The sequence below is a fragment of the Oreochromis niloticus genome, linkage group LG6, assembly GCF_001858045.2.
Source record: "Oreochromis niloticus isolate F11D_XX linkage group LG6, O_niloticus_UMD_NMBU, whole genome shotgun sequence".
NCBI classification, from domain to species: Eukaryota; Metazoa; Chordata; class Actinopteri; order Cichliformes; family Cichlidae; genus Oreochromis; species Oreochromis niloticus.
The window spans coordinates 40,619,130-40,639,563 of record NC_031971.2 but is presented as its reverse complement, the minus strand read 5'-3'; the positions used below and the strand labels follow the sequence as shown (position 1 = coordinate 40,639,563).

The 20,434-nt window shown below is 46.3% G+C and overlaps 2 protein-coding genes across 9 annotated transcripts in view; one reads left to right on the top strand and one right to left on the bottom strand.

Annotated features, from left to right (window-relative positions):
- The window catches only part of sh3pxd2aa (SH3 and PX domains 2Aa), a 98,154-nt gene extending 78,081 nt beyond the window's left edge, over positions 1 to 20,073 (top strand). For 5 of the 8 annotated variants that reach the window (XM_019360520.2, XM_019360524.2, XM_025908411.1 and 2 more), the window contains 8 exons: positions 34 to 147; positions 5,145 to 5,228; positions 10,082 to 10,199; positions 11,758 to 12,155; positions 12,242 to 12,256; positions 12,669 to 12,718; positions 13,126 to 13,245; positions 13,687 to 20,073. In XM_019360520.2, the coding sequence (XP_019216065.1) occupies positions 34 to 147; positions 5,145 to 5,228; positions 10,082 to 10,199; positions 11,758 to 12,155; positions 12,242 to 12,256; positions 12,669 to 12,718; positions 13,126 to 13,245; positions 13,687 to 15,843 (3,056 nt within the window). In that variant the 3' untranslated portion in view covers positions 15,844 to 20,073. The remainder of the gene's footprint in view (positions 1 to 33; positions 148 to 5,144; positions 5,229 to 10,081; positions 10,200 to 11,757; positions 12,156 to 12,241; positions 12,257 to 12,668; positions 12,719 to 13,125; positions 13,246 to 13,686) is intronic. The other 3 variants (XM_019360521.2, XM_019360525.2, XM_025908409.1) reach the window with 2 other exon arrangements.
- Positions 1 to 20,434, bottom strand: part of LOC100707400 (high mobility group protein B2) — a 642,043-nt gene that overhangs the window by 316,743 nt on the left and 304,866 nt on the right. The window lies entirely within an intron of this gene.

The following is a 20,434-nucleotide window of genomic DNA, read 5'->3' as shown; positions in this document are numbered from 1 at the left end:
GCTTTACTGACCGCACTAATGTCTTCTCCTCAGGTTGGTGGTTCGTCAGCACAGCGGAGGAGCAGGGCTGGGTCCCGGCCACATACCTCGACTCACAAAATGGAACCAGAGACGATTTGGATCTGGGCACGTCCAGGACTGTCGAAGGTTAGCGCTGACACAGACACGCGTTATTACATTCATAAAACACTGAAAGACATAAACGTCAGTCTGCGTGTGCAGGGGACAGCCCATCCTTTCTAGTTTCCTTCTGTGTTCACTCTCATCACATCATCCACAAGTTAGTGCTGAACACACAAACGCATTTCCAGTCACACATTGGGAACCTTGGAGACCACAGTCGCAGCAGCAGCATGGTGAAATGGTACCAGACTGCAGCCAAAGGGGTTGCAATATTTTGGCACCACAGAAAATTCCTTCCAGCTCCCCCGGGACGCCACGGCTCTCGTTTTGTTGCGACCCTTTCCTCCTGAATGTTTAGTCTGCCTGCTGGGACGGAGCATTTCATCACTGTGTCATACGCCCCCCCCCAACTCCCCTTTCTGAGATCTGGAGCGTGCAAACGCACAGACGCATGCATGCAGTTTATTTGCAGATGCATGTAAGCAGTTTATGGGATGTAGAATCCTGCTGGATTCTCCTGCAAACACTTTTCCGTCTCTGTTGCGACACATGCTGGGCTCCATGCTTCAGTGGACAAACAAACACAAACAGCTCAGTTGCTGTTATTTGCTGTTCTTTTTGAGGAGTTGGCAGTGCCTGTAACAAAGATTTAGTGTCATTTTGTTACATTGTGACGTGCTGGAGATGAAATAATAACTTAATGGCTGTTTGCTGCCTGTTGATTGGATGCATGTGTTGTTAATGGTGTTTCTGTTTGTTTTTGAGTTGTGCTCAGAACTTGTTTGACATCTGCTGCAGATTCCCGAACACCAACACCCAGCTCTCGGGAATACTTTAGCCTTATTATATCTTTGTAGCTTTGCCCATTGATTCTGTCTCTGATTTATTCAGCTGAACTGAATGGATTTTGCATCACTGAATGAAACGGCACGTACGAGACTCGTGCTCTGACACTTTCAGTTGAGAAAACTGGAGCTAGAATTTTAACAAAAACAGGAAGAGAGGGCATCGCTGCAGTTCTCAGCTCGCTGCGATGGTTTAGAGTAATATACAGAACTGAGTTTAAAGTCTGATTGTTTATAAATGATTTGGGCCATAAATATGTATCTGAGATGTTTGATGGAGACGAACCGTCTGAATGATCTGGTCACCTGTTAGCGCGTGACGAGCATTTATCTGCTGCTGGAAGCTCAGCTAGAAACAGCTCTGTTCACATTCACGGGTGGCTCGACCATCATTGCTTTTATTGTTTTTTTCCTTTTTATTTTTGTTCATTCTGTTGTTTTTATCGTTGGTCATTTTTATTTCTTTTGGTTTTAATGTGACCTCTAAAGCACCTTGATTGACTTCCTTTATGTCAAACAGCAGCAGGTGTTCTCCAAAAGTTGAATCTGTTCATCTGGACGTAGCGTTTTGTGGGAGAAACGTTTCGTCACTCATCCAAGTGACTTCTTCAGTCTCAGCTGACTGCAGGTTTCCCCAAACCTTATAAACAGGACATTTGCATAATGACTGAAACCAGCCCACTGAAGGAACAATGGGCTGGGAGGTCAGTTCCTTAATCATAATTATGCAAATTCCCATGACCATTGATCAACAATCACTGACCAAAACCCACTGATCAAAGAACACTGATCAATGGCCATGAGTACCATTCACAGAGAGTTGGGGAATGGCTGCAATCACAGCATTGTAAGATGGTGACAGATGTACCCTTAGGCCCCCTCCTCCATTCAGAGATGGTCTTTCCCTTTTCACGTAAACGGCCTCCTTGACTCCGCGCTCAAACCAGCGTTCTTCCCTGTCCAGGATGTGTACATCCTCATCATTGAAAGAGTGTCCACTGGCCTGTAGGTGTGAATAAACTGCAGAGTCCTGGCCTGACGAGGTAGCTCTGCTGTGCTGTGCCATCCGCTTCGCCAGCGGACTGCAGCTGGTCCAAAACGCTGCAGCACGGTTACTAACCATCACTTGAAAGCGAGACCACATATCTCCCATACTGGCATAGTTACAGTCACTTTTTGAATTGACTTTTGTTTGGCATTGCATGGGTTCGCAGCCTCACACCTTTCTGATCTTTTGAATCGGTACGCTCCTTCGAGGTCACTGAGGTCTGCAGACCGAACGCTCCGAGCTGTCCCGAGGTCCAGATTAAAGAGGCGATCGGGCCTTTGCTGTGACTGCACCTAAACCGGGAACAAACTTCCTCTCCACAACATTAGACATTTGAAAACCCACTTTTATTCTATTTTTAAATCAGAATCAGTTCAGACTACCTTTATTTGTGTTATTTCTCATTTTATGTTTCTATTCTATCTTTTCATCTCATTTGATTATTTTAGATGTGCAGCACTGTGAGCCAAAAGCTTCAGGCTGCAGTTCTTTCCTTTACTCATGCCTCTGTATGATGCCAGTCAGAGCAGATCTATCAATACAGCCACGCATCTCAGGCACGTAGAAGCTCCATCCACCTGCTGTTGTTTATGCTTTTTAACATCAGGAAGCATAAATAGGCCGAGTATGGTAAATTAGAAATATCTGAATTGTGAATCATGCTAAGCTGTCCTAGTAGACTTCAAAAATGGTTTCACTTTAAAAGAAGATGATGTTCTTGTGTAGTCTAACTGATCTCTGTTGCTTCTGGACAAATGGCCATATCAGACGTCTAACCTCTGCTCGCTTCACTCGGACTTACAAACAAAGCTTTAAATGATCCTGCAGTCACATTATGATTTCAGCTGATGTGCAGTGTTTGCAGCCTGTTCTCATGCTGTGACCGCACAGCCACACTGCTGCACACCTTCAAATCACAAAGGTGTGGAAGTATTAGCACTAAGGATGTGCTAGTCGTCAGTTCAGTTTATTTAATTCAGTTTTATTTACACAGCACCAAATCACAACAACAGTCGCCTCAAGGTGCTTTATATTGTAAGGTAGACCCTACAATAATGCATACAGAGAAAAACCCAACAATCATATGACCCCCTATGAGCAAGCACTTTGGCGACAGTGGGAAGGAAAAACTCCCTTTTAACAGGAAGAAACCTCCGGCAGAACCAGGCTCAGGGAGGGGCGGGGCCATCTGCTGCGACCGGTTAGGGAAAGAGAAGGAGTGTCACCTCTGACCTTTGGGTTAGGGACAGTGTTGGACAGTAGGTTAGAGTTTTCAGAGCAAAGCCTGGCTCTTCCTCCTCCTCTTCATTGGCTCAACAATGCTAAAAACATAAAAGTGGAACCAATGTGGAGATCGTGTTGTTGAAATGTACCATGTGTTTTTTAAAAAGACTTTAAAAGTTGACTCATCAGCTGTTTACAAAAGTTTGGCAACAATATGTGGAAAGGTTGTTTAAAGCCTTTTGTGGTTCCAGAGAAAGCGACTCAACACCGGGTAGAGGAACCGGATTACAGGAACGGCGTTGCGTAAGAATACTCTGTTAAAGATAAAAATATTTGAAAAGCCTCAAATAAACCAGAGTTACTCTTAAAGCCCAGTGGCATCTGACACTGACGTTAACTGCCCAAAGCTCACAGCTACACATGCACTCCCTTCCCCCTCATCCTCCGTCAGTGGTCCCATTTTCCCATTAGGCCTGGTGTCTTTGTGTTTGCACACATTGTCACTTCTCATTCCCGATCTCTCCCTTCCGGTTTCCCGTCGTCTCTTACGTCTCATTATCTCTGCGTGGTCCGTAACCTAATTCCACTGACAGCTCAGCTCGCTGGGGAGGAACCGACAGGCGCGCCCAGCCCTGCTGAAATTACCTCCAAATAACATTTCCCTGTGTCCCTTCCTTTAAGCCAATATTTCAATTAAGAGGTCAACGGGAGCAGGATGGCGCTCGGTGGGATGGAAGGAACGCCGGAGAGGAATCAAAAGGGACAGCGAGTGACAAGGAGCAGAGTCAGAGGAGCGATGGAGAGATGAGCGAGGACAGAAGACGGAGAAGAAATGAAATTACTGCAGGCAAAAGAAAGACGGAGGACAGCTGCTGTTTCCCTCCATCCTTCCTGTCATTAATATTTTCCCCTCAGGAGGCAGCAGAACAGGAAACTGGCTCACCATGTTTGATCGCTGCTTCGTCGTACAAGCTTCGAGGTTAAGAGTTCGACACACGGCAGCCACATAATGTGTCGAGGCCCTCAGAGGTCCTGGAGCTGTGTCTGTAATTGGTGTTCTCGTGTGTGTGTGTGTGATAACCACAGACGGTATAATAACCATGAACGTAACCACGGTGACGTCTTCATTGGCTTTTGAAGCATCAGTGTTAGCAGGATTAAACGTGGTGTGCATCTGCACCGCTGCAGGTCACACTGGACATCAGAAGCACATCAGTGAACTTGTTTCAGATTTGACCCTCCTCTGATAGCTGCGCCGTGTAGCTTCATATGGATTCTGCAAAATATAGACCCGGTACTATTTTAAGCAATGTGGAGCAGAGCTTCTGGGATGCTCCTAAAATAAGCTGCATTGTGTTTGTTGGAACAGCAAGCATGATCTTATTAGCTCTGAACGCGACACCGCTGTGTTCCCGGGTTTGGTGCTTTGTTAAGGCGGATGCGTCCATATTTGGAAGAGTGCTAAATTATCAGCTAATGCTAACAAACAGCGTGTAGCGTGCTGGGTACACTGATCCCTGACAATCAGTGCGGTGGGGTTTGCAGGGTCAGCTTTCACGCTGGCTCCTCCAGCCATGCGATGTTCTGCTGTTCCAGGCAAAATACAATTACTATCTTATTAAGTCCACAGACACAACACAGTGAGTTTGCACCAAGCAGTGCACATGCTCCCCTCATTTTGTCTCCGTGGTACTGCAGAGGATTTGATGGCTGAAATGAATCGTCCCGCTTTGTTTCTCACCGAGTCTTTAAAACTCACAAACACACTTCCTGTAAGAGAAGCAGTTTAAAAGCGTGTTTATGACAACTAACAGCAGTTCATTTTGCTAATACGTGCTTCTTACACTAACTCGTCTGTTTTGTCTTTTGGTTGCTGCTCCCCCTCCCCCCTCCCCCCTCATCAGTTACTAAGAGACGCAAAGCCCACCTGAAGAGGCTGGACCGCCGCTGGACCCTCGGCGGTATAGTTAACCGCCAGCAGAGCAGAGGTGAACATGAAAACACACAAACCCACAACGAATCACACGCTGAGTCATTTTCTCCACATCAAGTAACAAATGAGCGCACACACAGAGAGACACACACAGACAAACACACACAGAGACACACACACACAGAGAGACACACACAGACAAACACACAGAGAGACAAACACACACAGAGACAAACACACACAGAGACACACACAGACAGACACACACAGAGACAAACACACAGAGACAAACACACACAGAGACAAACACACACAGAGACAAACACACACAGAGACACACACAGACAGAGAGACACACACAGACAAACACACACAGAGACAAACACACACAGAGACAAACACACACAGAGACAAACACACAGAGACAAACACACAGAGACAAACACACACAGAGACAAACACACAGAGACAAACACACACAGAGACAAACACACAGAGACAAACACACACACAGACAAACACACACAGACAAACACACACAGACAAACACACACAGAGACACACACAGACAAACACACACAGAGACAAACACACACAGAGACACACACAGGACTTTTACATTTTCAGCTCCATTTTGCAGTTTTTGTCATCAGATGCATGTTTCTCTGGTGACCCCGTCTGACCCTGTGTGACCCTGTGTGTCCCTGTGTGACCCTGTGTGACCCCCTGTGACCTTGTGTGACCTTATGTGTCCCCGTCTGATCTTGTGTGACCCTGTGTGTCCCTGTGTGTCCCTGTGTGACCCTGTGTGTCCCTGTGTGACCCCCTGTGACCTTGTGTGACCCTGTAGCCAAGTTGGAAACAAACAGTAAAGTATTGCCACAAAGATCTGTGCCACAGTTGTGCAGGGTAAATGTTTGCCGTGCTAACAGCGAGATGATGTTAGAGGTTAATTTGGAGACTCTATAAGATAAAATTATTCTTTGGTGTGTGGTCCTCTCTCAGCAGCATTAAGTGGGACGTGTTGAGCTCTTCTTTATTTCCTGGATGTGGATGTTTGTGTTAAACGTGGCCAAAGTGAACGATTAAGTCAAATAGTGTGGTCAGTGTTTGTAATCCCTGGGAGTTAAAAGCTCAGGCTGTTCTAACACTAGTCTTTTTGTCTTGGCTCGGTCTGCTGCACGATACCCTAATATAGTGTGTTTAATCACACAGCTGTAGCTGAAGCCGTCTCTGTCCTCTCCTAGTCTGCATCTACGTGGTGAACTTCACTTACTGGGCCACTTGTTGTTTTTGTGTATCTGCCAGCAGCAGCATATTGGGTGCCCATGAGTCAGCTCTGACAGTAAAATTTCAAATCTTGCTCCCTCAGACGTGGAACGCTCCCCGGCTCTCTCTGAGAAGCAAAATAATTGGACTGCATTAAACAGATTTAGATAATAAAGAGCGTTTGGCACCCGCAGCACGAACGCCGCGACCTCGATGGCCACCGAGCCCCATCAACGTAAATGGTTGCGTAACAGCGTTGTTGCTTCCTTAGGCTTTGAAAGGCTGTTAATAACTTTCACATTTCGATTTTAATTTTTGGATACTTGTGGTTTGGTCGAGTCATTTTTGTGTAAATGCTGAAAAGCGAGAGAAACGATGTGTGAGAAACAAACAAGCGTCTCTTTGCTGAGGAGCGAGCCGGCGCTTTCTAATCCAGACTGTCGGTTTGGCACCTGTCTGCTTCATAACGACGCCTTGTAGTTGTGCCGTGTTTACGGAAGCTCATCCCGAGCCGAGAAAACTAAGAACGCTCTTTGTTTCTCTTTAACTTTACATACTCCGACTGAAGCTCTGTGTCCACTTTGTCCCGGACCAGCAGGCAGCAGAGCACTGATTAATGATTAATCAGACCCGGCTGATTTATAGAGTGGGCTCCTGATGGAAGTGTTGAAGTTGACCTAAAGCGTGCTGGAAATGAGAGCGGTATGATGGAGATGGAGTCGTACGTCACGGCCACGTTAGAGAAATGTGGTAGTGGTTGAGAAGCAGGGGGGCATTACTCATTCACATCTCCCACTCAGCTGGTTATGAACTCAGAGTGGGGACCTCTTTGTCACCAGTCTTAGTGGCTAACGTAGAAATATTAAAGGATTACCACTTCGTTCATGGAATGTGACCATACGGGTCGGCCATGTCCGCGGGAATGTTGCCTGACTACAGATGCGTCTCCCAGAACGCTCCAACCCAACGATCCAATGGAAAGTGTGAAAGTGGGGCAGCGGCCCAATCTGTAGACTGCTTTTAATCACACAGACCTCTGCCTCTGCAGCGTGGATGAGTCACTCGACTAGCTGACGCCACCAGAGAATGAGGGCACCAGGCTGTGTTGGACGCCATCCTCTCTAATTCCTGCTTTTTAAGACACCTTAGCTTTTTAACTTTTATTGCTCGGTGGTGTTGTTCCAATTTTGTGATGTTGGTACACAACGTGCCTCCATTAAAATGTTTCTGGATGGTGAAAGTAAAACGTGAAAGTCCCAGACACACAGTGAGGCTGTTGGTGAAGGCCGAGCAGCTCTTTTTGGGCCCTCGGTCCATTAGCAGCTGTGGCACCCGCGTAAAAACGCCCCTTCTGTTCGTTCACTGATCAGCCTCGACATGGACACGATCTGCTTCATGCAAAACACATCACATACATGCGGGCATGGACACGGGACCTGAGTCACGTGTAGCTGTCCTCACTAGTTGAGTTGGGCCTGAATTTGAGTGGAGTTTAAGTTTTGATGCTGGGTTCACACCTTTGCTGAACAGGAGAACACAGAGGACAAAAGTGCAGAAAGGCTGGACTCTGTGGTTTATACAATAACCTGCTTGTGAGATCAGTGTTCTCTCAGTGAAGCTGTTAATCAAGGACCCTGATGGAAAGCAGCTTTTTTTGGTGTAACAGGACTCCAGAAGTCAGTTTGTCAGCACAGAAACTTTGACTGTGAAGATCTGTGTTATCAGTGCAGTCCTGTGTTTACAGGGCATTAGCATTGCTAATATGACATGACGAGGCGACCTGTGGTTAACACGGTTGACCCCGTAAACCCCGTCTGTCACCCTATATCAACTGGAGTAACCACAAGAATATCGGAGCGATGGAAGCTAAAATCTAAACTTAAATACAGAAACAGCAGGTTTATATGAGAGGCACACGATCTGTTCCCAGCAGACGGCCCAAAAATCTGAGAATTGAATCAACATCGATCCGCTACAAAAATGTTTTTGATCTGACCTTGTAACATATGTAGTAACGAGGCAGAGAATGAGCCTCAGCGCTGAGGTTTACTGGCTGAAAAAGTCGTCCCGATGAAGCCACATGTGAGGTCACAGAGGACTCGAGAGAAGCCGGGGACAGACGAGTTTCTCATGGCAGCGAGTGCTCCTGGCTGCAAACAGGCTAAAGACTCTTGGACCGGTCGCCTTTTTTCCACCATCAGAAACAGTCTCACCATTAAAGCTGGAGCAATGCTCACTGTAGTCATGTCAGACTTTAGTTCTCGTGGCTTTTTCGTCCACCACCGCTCTTGACTATGCGACTGCGGGCCAACGTCCAGTTGCTTTATGCTGCCTAGCAACCAGATGGTTTGGGTCTGCTACCAGGAGCTGCAGAAAGCTGAGCGAAGCAGAGAAAAGTGTGAAAAACTTGAGTTATTCCACTGAATGGAGTCACCCCCTCCGTCCCTGGCTGCTAGAGACGAGATTCAGGTGAATGAGGCTTCACAGCTCCGTGCAGACGCTTCAGATGTAGTTTGATTTAGTAAAGGACAAAAACAAAGACTGATCACAGATTTATGTTCTCTCAGGATGCAGTTTGCTAATGGAAGAACAGTCGTATGCTCACATCCTGCTGACACAGCCTTCACTGGAGACCTTGACTCAAATTAAATTACAGCACATCTCCTCACGTTCATTCATCCTGACACAAAGCCAGGTCAGGGTGTCTCGACCTCTCGGGTGGCAGTGGTGGATCAGCTGCTGACGGCGGGGCCGGGGCGGAGTCCCTGAGGTTTATCACCGCACGCTGTCGTTTGCAGCAGCAGCTCCTTCCACTGATTTATAGTCCCGCTGAGCGCCCACTCAGCTCGCAGCTCTGTGACGCCAGCAGCAGCGCATGAACTCGGAGACGGACGCGCATGTACAGCTCACGAAAAACAAATACAGATGCGATTAATTGAATCTTTCATCTTTTCTTCCAGTCCTCGAGGAATTAGAGACAACAAACTGATGCACACGCTCGGCGCTCGAGACGACCGTAACAACATTTATGAAGATGTTTGTTATTCTCACCTCCACACCCTGTGTGGTTTGTGAGTGCAGGTTCAGGGTCAGAAATTCCACTCTGCTCCACATTAAAGGACCAAAGACTTGAGTGTTAAAGGGAGCGCTCGTGCTGTGTGAAACAGGAAAGGCTGTGACACAGGTTTAGTTATCCTTACAGGGTTTTAATTGTGGTAAAATACTTTTCTGTAATAGGAAACCATGATCTACTTTACAGCACCTGCCATTTTTATTCATGCATCAGACGTGCAGCAGCCTCGTGAACCACCATGCTGCTGCTTCTTCTGCATCTTACCTCTTTGAGAGCTGCTTAGTAATGATTCTGAATCTGGGTTCATGTAACATGAGCGAGGCCTAAAAGAAATCAAGCAGCCACGAGGAGAGGTTCAGCCTGTAGAGGGCGCTGTTTGGTATTAATGTGCAGGACAAAGACGAGAGGTTTGTGTTTCTGTTGGTGTGGAAGTGGTGTTGAAAGTGGGTCACACTGACCGTCTTCTCCCTCTGAGCTGGTGTAATCTACAGCAGTGTGAGACTTTTCAATGATCTCGTTTCACTCACTTTCCCGCCCCTTGTTTCCTCTCTCCTTTACCCCCGCAGAGGAGAAATATGTGACGATCCAGCCGTACACCAGTCAAGGAAAAGACGAGGTGAGCTTTGAGAAAGGGGTCACCGTGGAGGTCATCCAAAAGAACCTGGAGGGCTGGTGGTACATCAGGTGGGTAAACGGTGCACGCCAAACCCACACATTTCACCGTGAGGCTGTTGCTCGTCGTTGTCTCGGCGATCAGAGCAACAATTTCCTGGGGCTCTCATTTGCATAATGGCGCTGAGAAGAAAGCATTAACATATGGTGGCGTCAGAGCCGCCTGCGTGTTTGCACGTGTGTGTCGTTTACTCAGCCAGTGTGTGTTTCCTCACAGTTGTTCCGTTCCTCGAGTCCCCGGGCGCGCCGCTGCACAGCTGATTACTATCACATGACGCCTTGTGGAACCTCACATACCAACTTGTACACAAACATGGATCCAGAGCTCCTGTTTGAAGCGAGCTGCTGTGTGTGTACTTGTGTGGCTCCTACGCACACACTAACTGCTTTTCTAACAGCTTGTTCGCTCTTTGGCACTCCCTGCAGTGCACACCGAGTCATTTCTGAGCACCGTGTCCAACAGAAAATAATCCTGCAGATGCATGTCTGAGTCATGCTGCTCTCAGTGGGCCCTTCTTTAAACAGCAGAGTCCATGCATGAAGCTTTTTTTAGTTATGGGGACTCCTTGTGGTTGCAGTTGGGAGTCGGGAGACGGGGAACAGTCGCCTCTCTTCTGTCCCGGGGAAATGACTCGGAGTTTCATTTGGAGCATTACTTATTGTTTCACAAAGCACTCTAAAATGACTCGTTTAGCATAACAATGACTGCTTAAATGTGGGGAAGCAGCATCTCTTTGCATCTATTATGCATTCTGTTTACTTGCCTTTGGCTACTCACATCACCAGAATTAAAATTGTGGCTTTATTGCAACACACAGGATCTGACTCGGTGTGATTTCATGCATTTTTAAACAGCAGAAATTGTGGAATTTTTCAGTTATTTATTAATTGTACGTATAGCTCATGACGCCACTGCTGCACAGTGGCTGCACTGAGTTAGAATGGTACTCGAGTGCAGGAGCATGGAGTGCATTAAAGCTCTGCTGCGACACATTCAGTCATTACTCAAATCACACGTTTTTTTCTTAGTGTATTAAAATGTGCTAAATGAAGCTCTCATGCTGAGCTCATTACACTACTGTTACTACACAGCTGCCGTAGGAAAAAGTAGCACACACACAGACACACACAGACACACGTATGTACAAAGGTGTACTGAATGCTGGCTCATTGTTGGGAGCAGAGCAGTCGTGGAGAGGGGAAGGCCTGGATGTCAGCTGGAGTTGTCATCATCAAATTGCAGTATTACAAAGAGAGCACTCCCTCCACCTGTGAGCAAGAACTTGGCAACAGTGGGAAGGAAGAACTCCCTTTTAGCAGGAAGAGAGCCAGGATCAGGGAGTTGAGGGGAAACTAATAAGAGTGAAACCTGAGATTTTGCTGTGGCACAGCAGATCACTCCTGGCACAGTCTACTTCCTGCCCTGTGCTGTATGGAAAGGGCAGCTTGACATGGTCCTGACATGGTCCTGACATGATCCTGATGTCTAATTGAGTTTAGTTGAAAAAATGAGGGAAACATAAACTCGATGTCATAATAAAGGTTCTGTCTTTATATGTTTGGGCTGCAGGTATTTAGGGAAAGAGGGCTGGGCCCCGGCCTCCTACTTGAAGAAGATTAAAGAGGATTTCTCCCCACGGAAGAAGACGCTGACGGGCCCCGTGGAGATCATCGGAAACATCATGGAGATCAGCAACCTGCTGCAAAAGAAGTCTGTTAGTGAGAAGGACATCCAGACAGACGGAGAGGGCGGCACCACACCGGAACGCCATTTCTCCAAGAGCGAGATCAGCCTGCCGATGCCGTCCGAAATCAACGCCGCGACAGGCCGCAGACTGAGCGCGGGCCGGGACACCAACAGCCCGTGTCTTGGAATAGCGGCGAGTGCCGCCCTGAATGAGAATAAAGCGAGAGGTGAGCCGGGCTCCCCGGCTGTTGCAAGAGTGGCACCGCACAGAGTGGAAATCGGTGAGAGAATGTGTTGTTTGTAAGGTTTACAGTTCAACCTAAAGCTTGAATGCAACATTAAGACGTGCCCCTTTCCATTTGTGCAGGATTCGACGCTGTAGGTAAGCTACACGGCTGCTGTATCGAACCGTGCTCTGTCACACTAACCTGTAATGTGATAAAACGCGGGCATTTCGAATGCTCGGTGTGTGTTTCAGCCTCGGTTTCACTCACAAACTAAGAATCTGTGGTCAGTTTGTAGTTACTAAGTCATCGCTTGGCTCCGCCCATCCATCCCTTAGGATGAGCCCATTTTTTAACAAACCGATGCTCCACAAATGTCCAAACCCAGGAAAAAATCAATCCTTAAATCTTTCAGATCTTACTTTTGCTTTAAATATGTTGTTCTTTCTAGTGTGACATAATTCATCTTAGAAGTAAACGTTTGGTGTTTGTTGTTACAGCGAGTGTTAACCTCTTTCTTTGGTCATTTTTCTGAATTTTTCTTAATAAAATCTTATTATTTTTTATCAGGGTCTCCTAATCTGCGGCAAAAACCTCCCCCGAGAAGAGACACCAACTTGGTAAGACTCCAGAGAAGCTTCTGCTTACTGACAAACCCAGAGCGCCTTTCCTGTGTGCTCAGTGATGTTACCATGCTTCTGCTGAAGCACACGTGATCACAGTCGAGACTCTTCTTGTGTTCAAGAATCTTTCAGTGCAAGGATAAATACCAATAAATAATATAAAAAGAGAAATAATCTAATTGGCTCTCAGACTACTGCAGGAGTTGCATAGCAACCATTAAGGCACATTTTCAGCATGTCTGTGATTATCCCAGTCCAGTATCGTACGTGCACACCTTACATTTACCCTCATATTTATATATCATGATTGCACACATTCGTAAATCACATCTTATGTTTTATGTGTGTCAGATACAGGATGGCTCAACGTGAGCGGCTCACTTCTCTCCCTCTTTGCTGTACAGGGTTTCCAGTTACCCAAGCCACCAGAGCCCCCTGCTGTGGAAGCAGAGTATTACACTATAGCAGATTTCCAGTCCTCGATCTCTGATGGCATCAGTTTCCGTGGAGGACAAAAGGCTGATGTAAGAGGCCAGATCTACAATGCTGTCGCTCAGATGAGACAGGGCCTGTTGAATATGTATGCAGACTGCGTGCTCCCCCGACAGGCAGGAAAGCTGAGGCACAAAAGAGACGACCTTGGGATATTGTGTGTGAAAGTGATGACGTAGACAGAATTCACTGTGCAGGGATTCAGGATGAGGATGGAGATAATGACAGAGATTCCTTCAGGGTTTTTTTTATTAAGTTATGCTGAGGTGATTCTTGTACCGAGTGCAGTAATATTATTGATCTTATTACAGTATTCTGCTTTCATTAGCATGTCTTTAATCACTAGTATATAGCAAACATATATATATATATATATATATATATATATATATATATATATATATATATATATATATATATATATATATATATAATATAAGTATTCCAGTAACTCTTTACTCCTTATTGTGCAGGTAATAGAGAAGAATCCTGGAGGCTGGTGGTACGTGCAGATTGGGGAGATGGAGGGCTGGGCCCCCTGCTCCTACATCGACAAGCGTAAAAAGCCCAACCTCAGTCGTAGGTCCAGCACACTGACCCGCCCCAAAGTCCCTCCTCCAGCTCCACCTGTCAAAAAACAAGAATCTGAGGAGGCTCCGCCTTCTGCTAACTCTTCCTCCAAAACCACAGAGGTGCCTAGCAGGGCTGTGTACGAAGAACCTGAATATGATATTCCTGCAGTCGGATGCGAAAGTGAGCCTGAACCGGATCCTCTGAAGGACGAGCGTTCTCGCGATGTGAAGATCAACAGTGTGGTCAGCGACAAGTACAGCAGCTCCCCTTCATCATGCAAGGCCTCACCTCCTGTCTGCAAGGCCTCCCCTCCTTCTTGCAAAGCCTCCCCTCCCGTCTGCAAGGCCTCCCCTCCCGTCTGCAAGGCCTCCCCTCCTTCTTGCAAAGCCTCCCCTCCCGTCTGCAAGGCCTCCCCTCCTTCCTGCAAGGCCTCCCCTCCTGTTTGCAAGGCATCTCCTGTTTTCACCCATCGAAGAACCTCCTTCAGGTCTGTAGAGGAGGTTGCTAAGGAGGAGTGTATCTATGAGAATGATGGCTTCAGGCCGAGCAGCAGTGTTGAAGGAACCCTGACTAAAGGTTCCAGTGAGCCTAACTCCCCACGGAGCTACCATTCCTCCACAGTCCCGAGAAAACCCTCCGGATCTTCGCCTTTACCTGGCAGGCCCATGAAAACCATGACACCAGAGATGAGTCGGAGAAGCCAGACCCTGGGCAGACACATAGATATCAGCTTCAGATCCCAGGATAACAGCCCTCACTCGTCATCAGATGAATTGAGCAGAGGCTCCAAGAAAGGCCCTGTCTTCAACCGGGAGGTGGAGCAGAGAATAGGCCAGAGCCCCTCCACCAGGTCCAAGCCTTCCGTCAGACCTAAACCCCTTTTGACCAAATCAGAGCCCCAGAGTCCAGAGAGGATGGACATCACCTCTCTGAGACGACAGCTGAGGCCTACGAGTCAGTTTAGACATAGCCTCAAACCTTCTCGTGGGGAGGACTCTGAAACAGCTTCTGTAATATCATCAGAGGACTCGGTGTGTTCACGCAGTACCTCAGATCTTTCCTCTGTTTACTCCAAAGGAAGCCGCGGTGACTCCGATGTAGAGGGCCCCAATCTCTACCGCTCCGTGGATGCCTATAAGAAAGTCCAGGACTCTGAGATCAGTTTTCCAGCTGGGGCTGAGGTGGAGGTTTTGGAGAAACAGGAGAGTGGTTGGTGGTACATCTGTTGGGGCTCTGAAGAAGGCTGGGCGCCCTCATACTACCTGGAACCTGTCAGACAAATGGGCGACGGTGGTGGTTTAGATGGACACGGGAGTGGTGGGAGTAAGTCCAACAGCCTGGAGAAGAATGAACAGCATGTTTTGGCCCTCAATAACATTAATATTCAGGGCCTGACGCAGCAGCATCAAGGCTTGAGGAGGAACTCTCCACCGATTCCTTCCAAGCCTCCCGGCGGCTTCTCGAAGCCATCTGGGATGGTTAATGGAGGCGTAAGGATGAGGAACGGGGTACGCCAGGTGGCGGTGAGGCCTCAGTCTGTATTTGTCACCACTACCCAGCCAGCCAAGGACACGCACTACACAACAGGGTCCTTGAGACGGAATGAGTCACTGGGCAGGAGCGATCACTATGGTTCTGGTTCTGCCACTCTTGGAGTTCGCCGAAATGCCTCATTCAGCACCGTGCGGCCACACGTAGTTGTTGAAAGCCAAACAAGGCCTGCCGAACGCTCCAGTCTGTCTTCGGGGAGCGCGTTCAGCACAAGCAATGTCCAAGACGCCCTGAGCAGAGTTAACCAACGCAACGGTATCCCCGTGTCCACGGTCAGACCCAAGCCCTTGGAGAAGAGCCAGCTGATCCACAACAACCTTGGCAGGGATGTGTATGTGTCCATTGCTGATTACCGTGGCGATGAGGAGACCATGGGGTTCACAGAGGGAACCTGTCTGGAGGTGTTGGAGAGAAACCCCAATGGATGGTGGTACTGCCAGGTGCAGGACAGCCTGGTTCCCCGCAAAGGCTGGGTCCCCTCTAACTACCTTGAGCGGAAAAAATAAAGGCAAGCCTACATCCGTAGCCACGCCCACCCCCAACCCCCACACCCCGCTCTAGGCCCTTGGGCGGCGGCATCACTCCTTGAGAATGTTACCCGCAATCTCCCTTAAGCAATATGTCCTTGAAAATTTACATAAGGTCAGACTGTGTAAAGAGAAAGATGTTTTAATCTGATAAAGAAGGACACTTTTAGTGCTGGTTTACTAAAATTTATACGAAAGGAGTGGGAAGATTTTCAGTATTTTACCTAGGAAGGAGAGACAAAGATGGAATTGGCCACACTGGTTGAGGAAGTTCGAGGTGGATGCTGTGTCTGACATGGAAAATGGTCTAACTGGGAGCGATGACCTCTTAAAGAGGTTTGTGTCATGTAACACAGAAGTGGAGAAGAGTAGTGGCTACGCTCATCCTGCCCATCACTGACTACGATGGCCAATAAGTGCCTTTTGTATTTGGTCACCTGAACGAAGGTCCTAAATGGTGGATGGCAAACCAGTAAATCAACCAAATCTTTACAGAGTGCCATAGTCCTATGAACACCACCGAGAGCGTTTCTATACAAAGTTACGAGTTCGAAGCGCAAAGTTTGGATTTAGACGTCTTCAGTTCGATGCGCAGATTAAAGAAAGAAAAGCACGACTGAAGGGACTCAAGTTCCCAGAGGATTTATTTGTTTTAAGCCACAAAGTCACCAAACAAAGACGATAGTTGAATCTCATCATCACTACTTTAGTTTGTTTCTGTTAACGTGTCTCGTGTTGATACAAGTCTTCCTTAGAGAATTATTTCTGCTTTCTTGTGACATCTGTTTTCCACCGACAGCCTTGAATTGGACGAGTCAAAGCTCGACTCTGGCAGAATAGACGGCTGACGCTCGGTTTCTGTAAACAGTTTCTATCAAAGATACCACAGAAATATCTTAGTGTCATTTGTCCTGGATGTAGTCATCTGGGAGAACAAATTTATTTTAAAAAAACAAACAAAAACCAAAAAAAACCAACAAACCTGTGAAACTTGAAAAATACAGAACAAGCAGCGGAACAATGAGACCTCATACAAGCGTAAAGGATAACCTCATTTCACAGAGATGTTTTTAGCTCCAGGAACAAATGATTTTGTGTATATTTTGTTGTCATAATGCAGCTATCGCGGTGATAAATTACTGGAAACGTAGTGAAATAACTTTAATCCAGGGGTTTAGTTGAATAGATTAGTGGCCAAAATGTGAACCAAAGAGAGAGATCACTTCATTGGCAGTTTTGGGGATTTTACTGTTTACTTACGGTACAAATGGTAACACACTTTCACCAAATTGCCTAAAACGAGGTTTCTAAACTGACGTTTTCTATCAATATCTGGAAGCACTTGATTTTTAATAGAGGCAGGAAGTGAACAGTTAATTGTAATATCAGATATTGCTGTGCAGTATTGGGATTTAAACAGAGACTAGAGTAGGTATTTTATTGGTATTAGCAACTGTTTGAAATGTGACGATAGAATTAATTCTTCCAAAAGGAGTCAAAGTTCAAAATTCTGATGGCTGATGTTCAAGACTGCTGAAATACATTTTCTAACGAACACGAACTTCTCATTATGTTTCTGCTGGACAGTATCATAGTATTAAACAAAGTGCAGTACCTGCTAGATCGCAGTTATCTATTTTAACAAAACCATATTTGTTTCTGTCGTCTCTGTGATCGCACACCGACAATAACGAGGAACGAAGTGGTTCTGTTTTGTGAGTTAGTGCACTTTAAAAACTGTTTTTATGGTGCATTAATGTAAAGATGCAGTAAATACTCAGCATGTTATTTATTGAATGTGTTTTTTTGTAATTATTTAATTATGAATGAGTTCTGCTCTCAGTGACAGGGATTTGGTCAAATTGGAGACCTCTTGTGGAAAGTGAAAGGTACTACAACGTGTCTTTCCTGCCGTCCTACCTCAGTGCAATAAGAAATGCGCTGCTGGTCAGTGAGTCTCCACAAAAACGGTTTTGATTTTTTAATCTTAGTGCAGCTAAAACTGTTTTATAGCACATTTTGTTTCGCATTGGGCAATAATTTAGTTTCTGAAAATTTAGTGATTTTTTTCTCGATGCTGTTTGCTGCAACTTTAGCAAATCATGGGCACTTCCTTCATCTTTATTGTGCTTTACATAATGCCTGATTAAAGCATATTTATAATGAATAGTATTATTATTTTCACAGTTTGGAAAGCTCCGTTCCCCCTCATTCAAACAGAAACCATCAGCGTGTCCTGTGATGGTGATAAAATCATGTATGGACCTATAAATAAAACCAGTAACAGTCTGGATGCTGACAGGCCCCATCCTTTGAGACGAAGGCATTATGTAAATGTGTCGAATCACTCTAAACATTTCGCTCCAGCACATTTATTATTATTATTATTATTATTATTGCATATCGCTTTGTTTGATTGAGCTGAACTTACTTGCAAGGGAATCGTTCTGTGTCGAGCCTGCGATTAGCTGTGTAGCATTGATCTTTATTCATGCTTTTACTTCTTTTTTCTTATTTCCTCTTTGTTTTCTTTCATTCTGAACCCACGAGGAAATGTGCAATAGATTAAAAAAAGAAGAAGAAAAAAGACAAAAACACTTCATGCTTCAGTGAAAGGAGGAAGATCATAGTGGGACGGCCGGGAGTAGATATTCCCGGTCAGACTGCCGGTCACGAGGCTTTTGTCGTCTTTTCCAGTGTGTCATGTTTAAGTCTGTTTTCAGAGAGCAGGTGTGTGAGGTCCTGACGTCAGAGCACTCATCGGACCAAAGCAGTGACGCGTCATCATCTGCGATGTGATGGACTAACATGAGGAAGTCTGCTCCCGCGACCTCCGTCAGCCGTGGACGGAGAAGTCCGCTGACCCATCCTGTAGTGACATTACAGCCATCTGGGATCTTCGTCACAGACGTAGAGTCACTGGCCCATCATCATCATCATCGGGGGCTCTCAGCTGTCACGTTTGTGCCTGAATGGAATTCTTTGATTGTTTCTGTGTTGTTGTTTTCTTCTTCCTCTGGACTGTGTCCTCTCCCCACCTACGTGGATGCCTCTTTTGACATTTACCCCCACGGCTGTGAGACCAAGTCGGGCCTTTTCGTCAGCAATCACCGTAACGTTGTTGACCTTTGGGACCGCCGGCTGGCGATGTGACGTCGACGCCAGCGTCTCGGCGGTAAACAAAACACCGGGGAGACGAACGCTCCTTCAGGCCTTTTCAGTTCAATCCATCAACTTCCAGGATAAACACCAAAAATAGAAAATCCTGTTTTTCCCCCCCACGCTGTCTTTGCAGAGAGCTCTGCCACAGGTGAACGCGCGATCGTGCTGTTCGTAGAGGCCGACGCGCCTCGAGCCCGACGCGCCTCGAGCCCGGTCCTTTTTGGGGGGGTCGGCTGACTTTGTGTTTAACTCCACGTTTAAGGGAAAAATTCCCTAATTCGCTTTGTTGCTGAGAGATTCGCACAGATTTTTGAAACTGGTTTTCAGTCAGAAGCTGGAAGCCAGTTCTGAAACCTTATAACTGTCACTGCTGACCGCAGAACAGACACGCGCGTCTGTGAGCTGTCTGAATGTTTTCAGCCCGTTGCCTCTGCTCACGTTGGTTTTCTGACTTTTAGACTAAGAAACACAAAAACTGAAAGTGCAAAGAGCTCAAAGCTGACAGCTCCGAAACTCCCAGATCAACATTTGTTTGTTGAAGATGAGATTTGTCAGCAGGTCACTGTACGTGGACAAGAAATAGTCCCTTTAAATCCCTCACTAGGGCAATATGGCCAAAAATATTTATCAGGATATATATTTGAAAATTTGCGATAACGATATAATTGACACAAGGCAAAATACTTTACAGCTCCACAACTTTGATGGTTTTTTTGCACGAATAATGTATTTTCACTTAAACAAGCGGCTTTTTTTTATGTGCATTAAAGTTATATAAAGATTTAACAGCAAATGCAAATTCCTCACTGACAGTTTAACCAAAAAGCATTTCCTGTGGAAACTGGCTGACATATCCTCAGCATAACCATGTATAATATCCACAAAACTTAAAAAGAGGTTATACACACACAGTACGGTAATATTATGTTGAAGCACAGTACGTATCACTCCGCGAGGCTCCTGCCTACGATAGCCGTGATGCTCCGACAATCCATCAGGCTGTGCGGCTTCGTAGGTTAGTGAAGTCGTACTAAAACATTTATGACAGATTTTTGAGCCCCGGTTAAAAGCCAAACCAGTTCCACACCTCTGATGTTGCAGCATTTTTACAAACCAACTCTGGTTCATCTGTTTCGTTCAACGATCCGCTTTCCCCCTTCTCATTCTCCGTCGCCGCCATGTGCGTATGAAAACAAAGGCACTGCGCATGCGCGTTTTACCCATATTCTATCGCGATATTTCATTTTCTTATCATTGCCTAACATTATACCGGTATTACCGTGGACGGTATGATATGGCCCAGCCCTTTCCCTCACTTCCTGTGTTTAATCAGTGCTATCAGTCTCCTTTAACGCTCAGCAGCAAAGTGAAAATAGTCAGAGTATAATTTACGTTGGAGTTTTGCTCT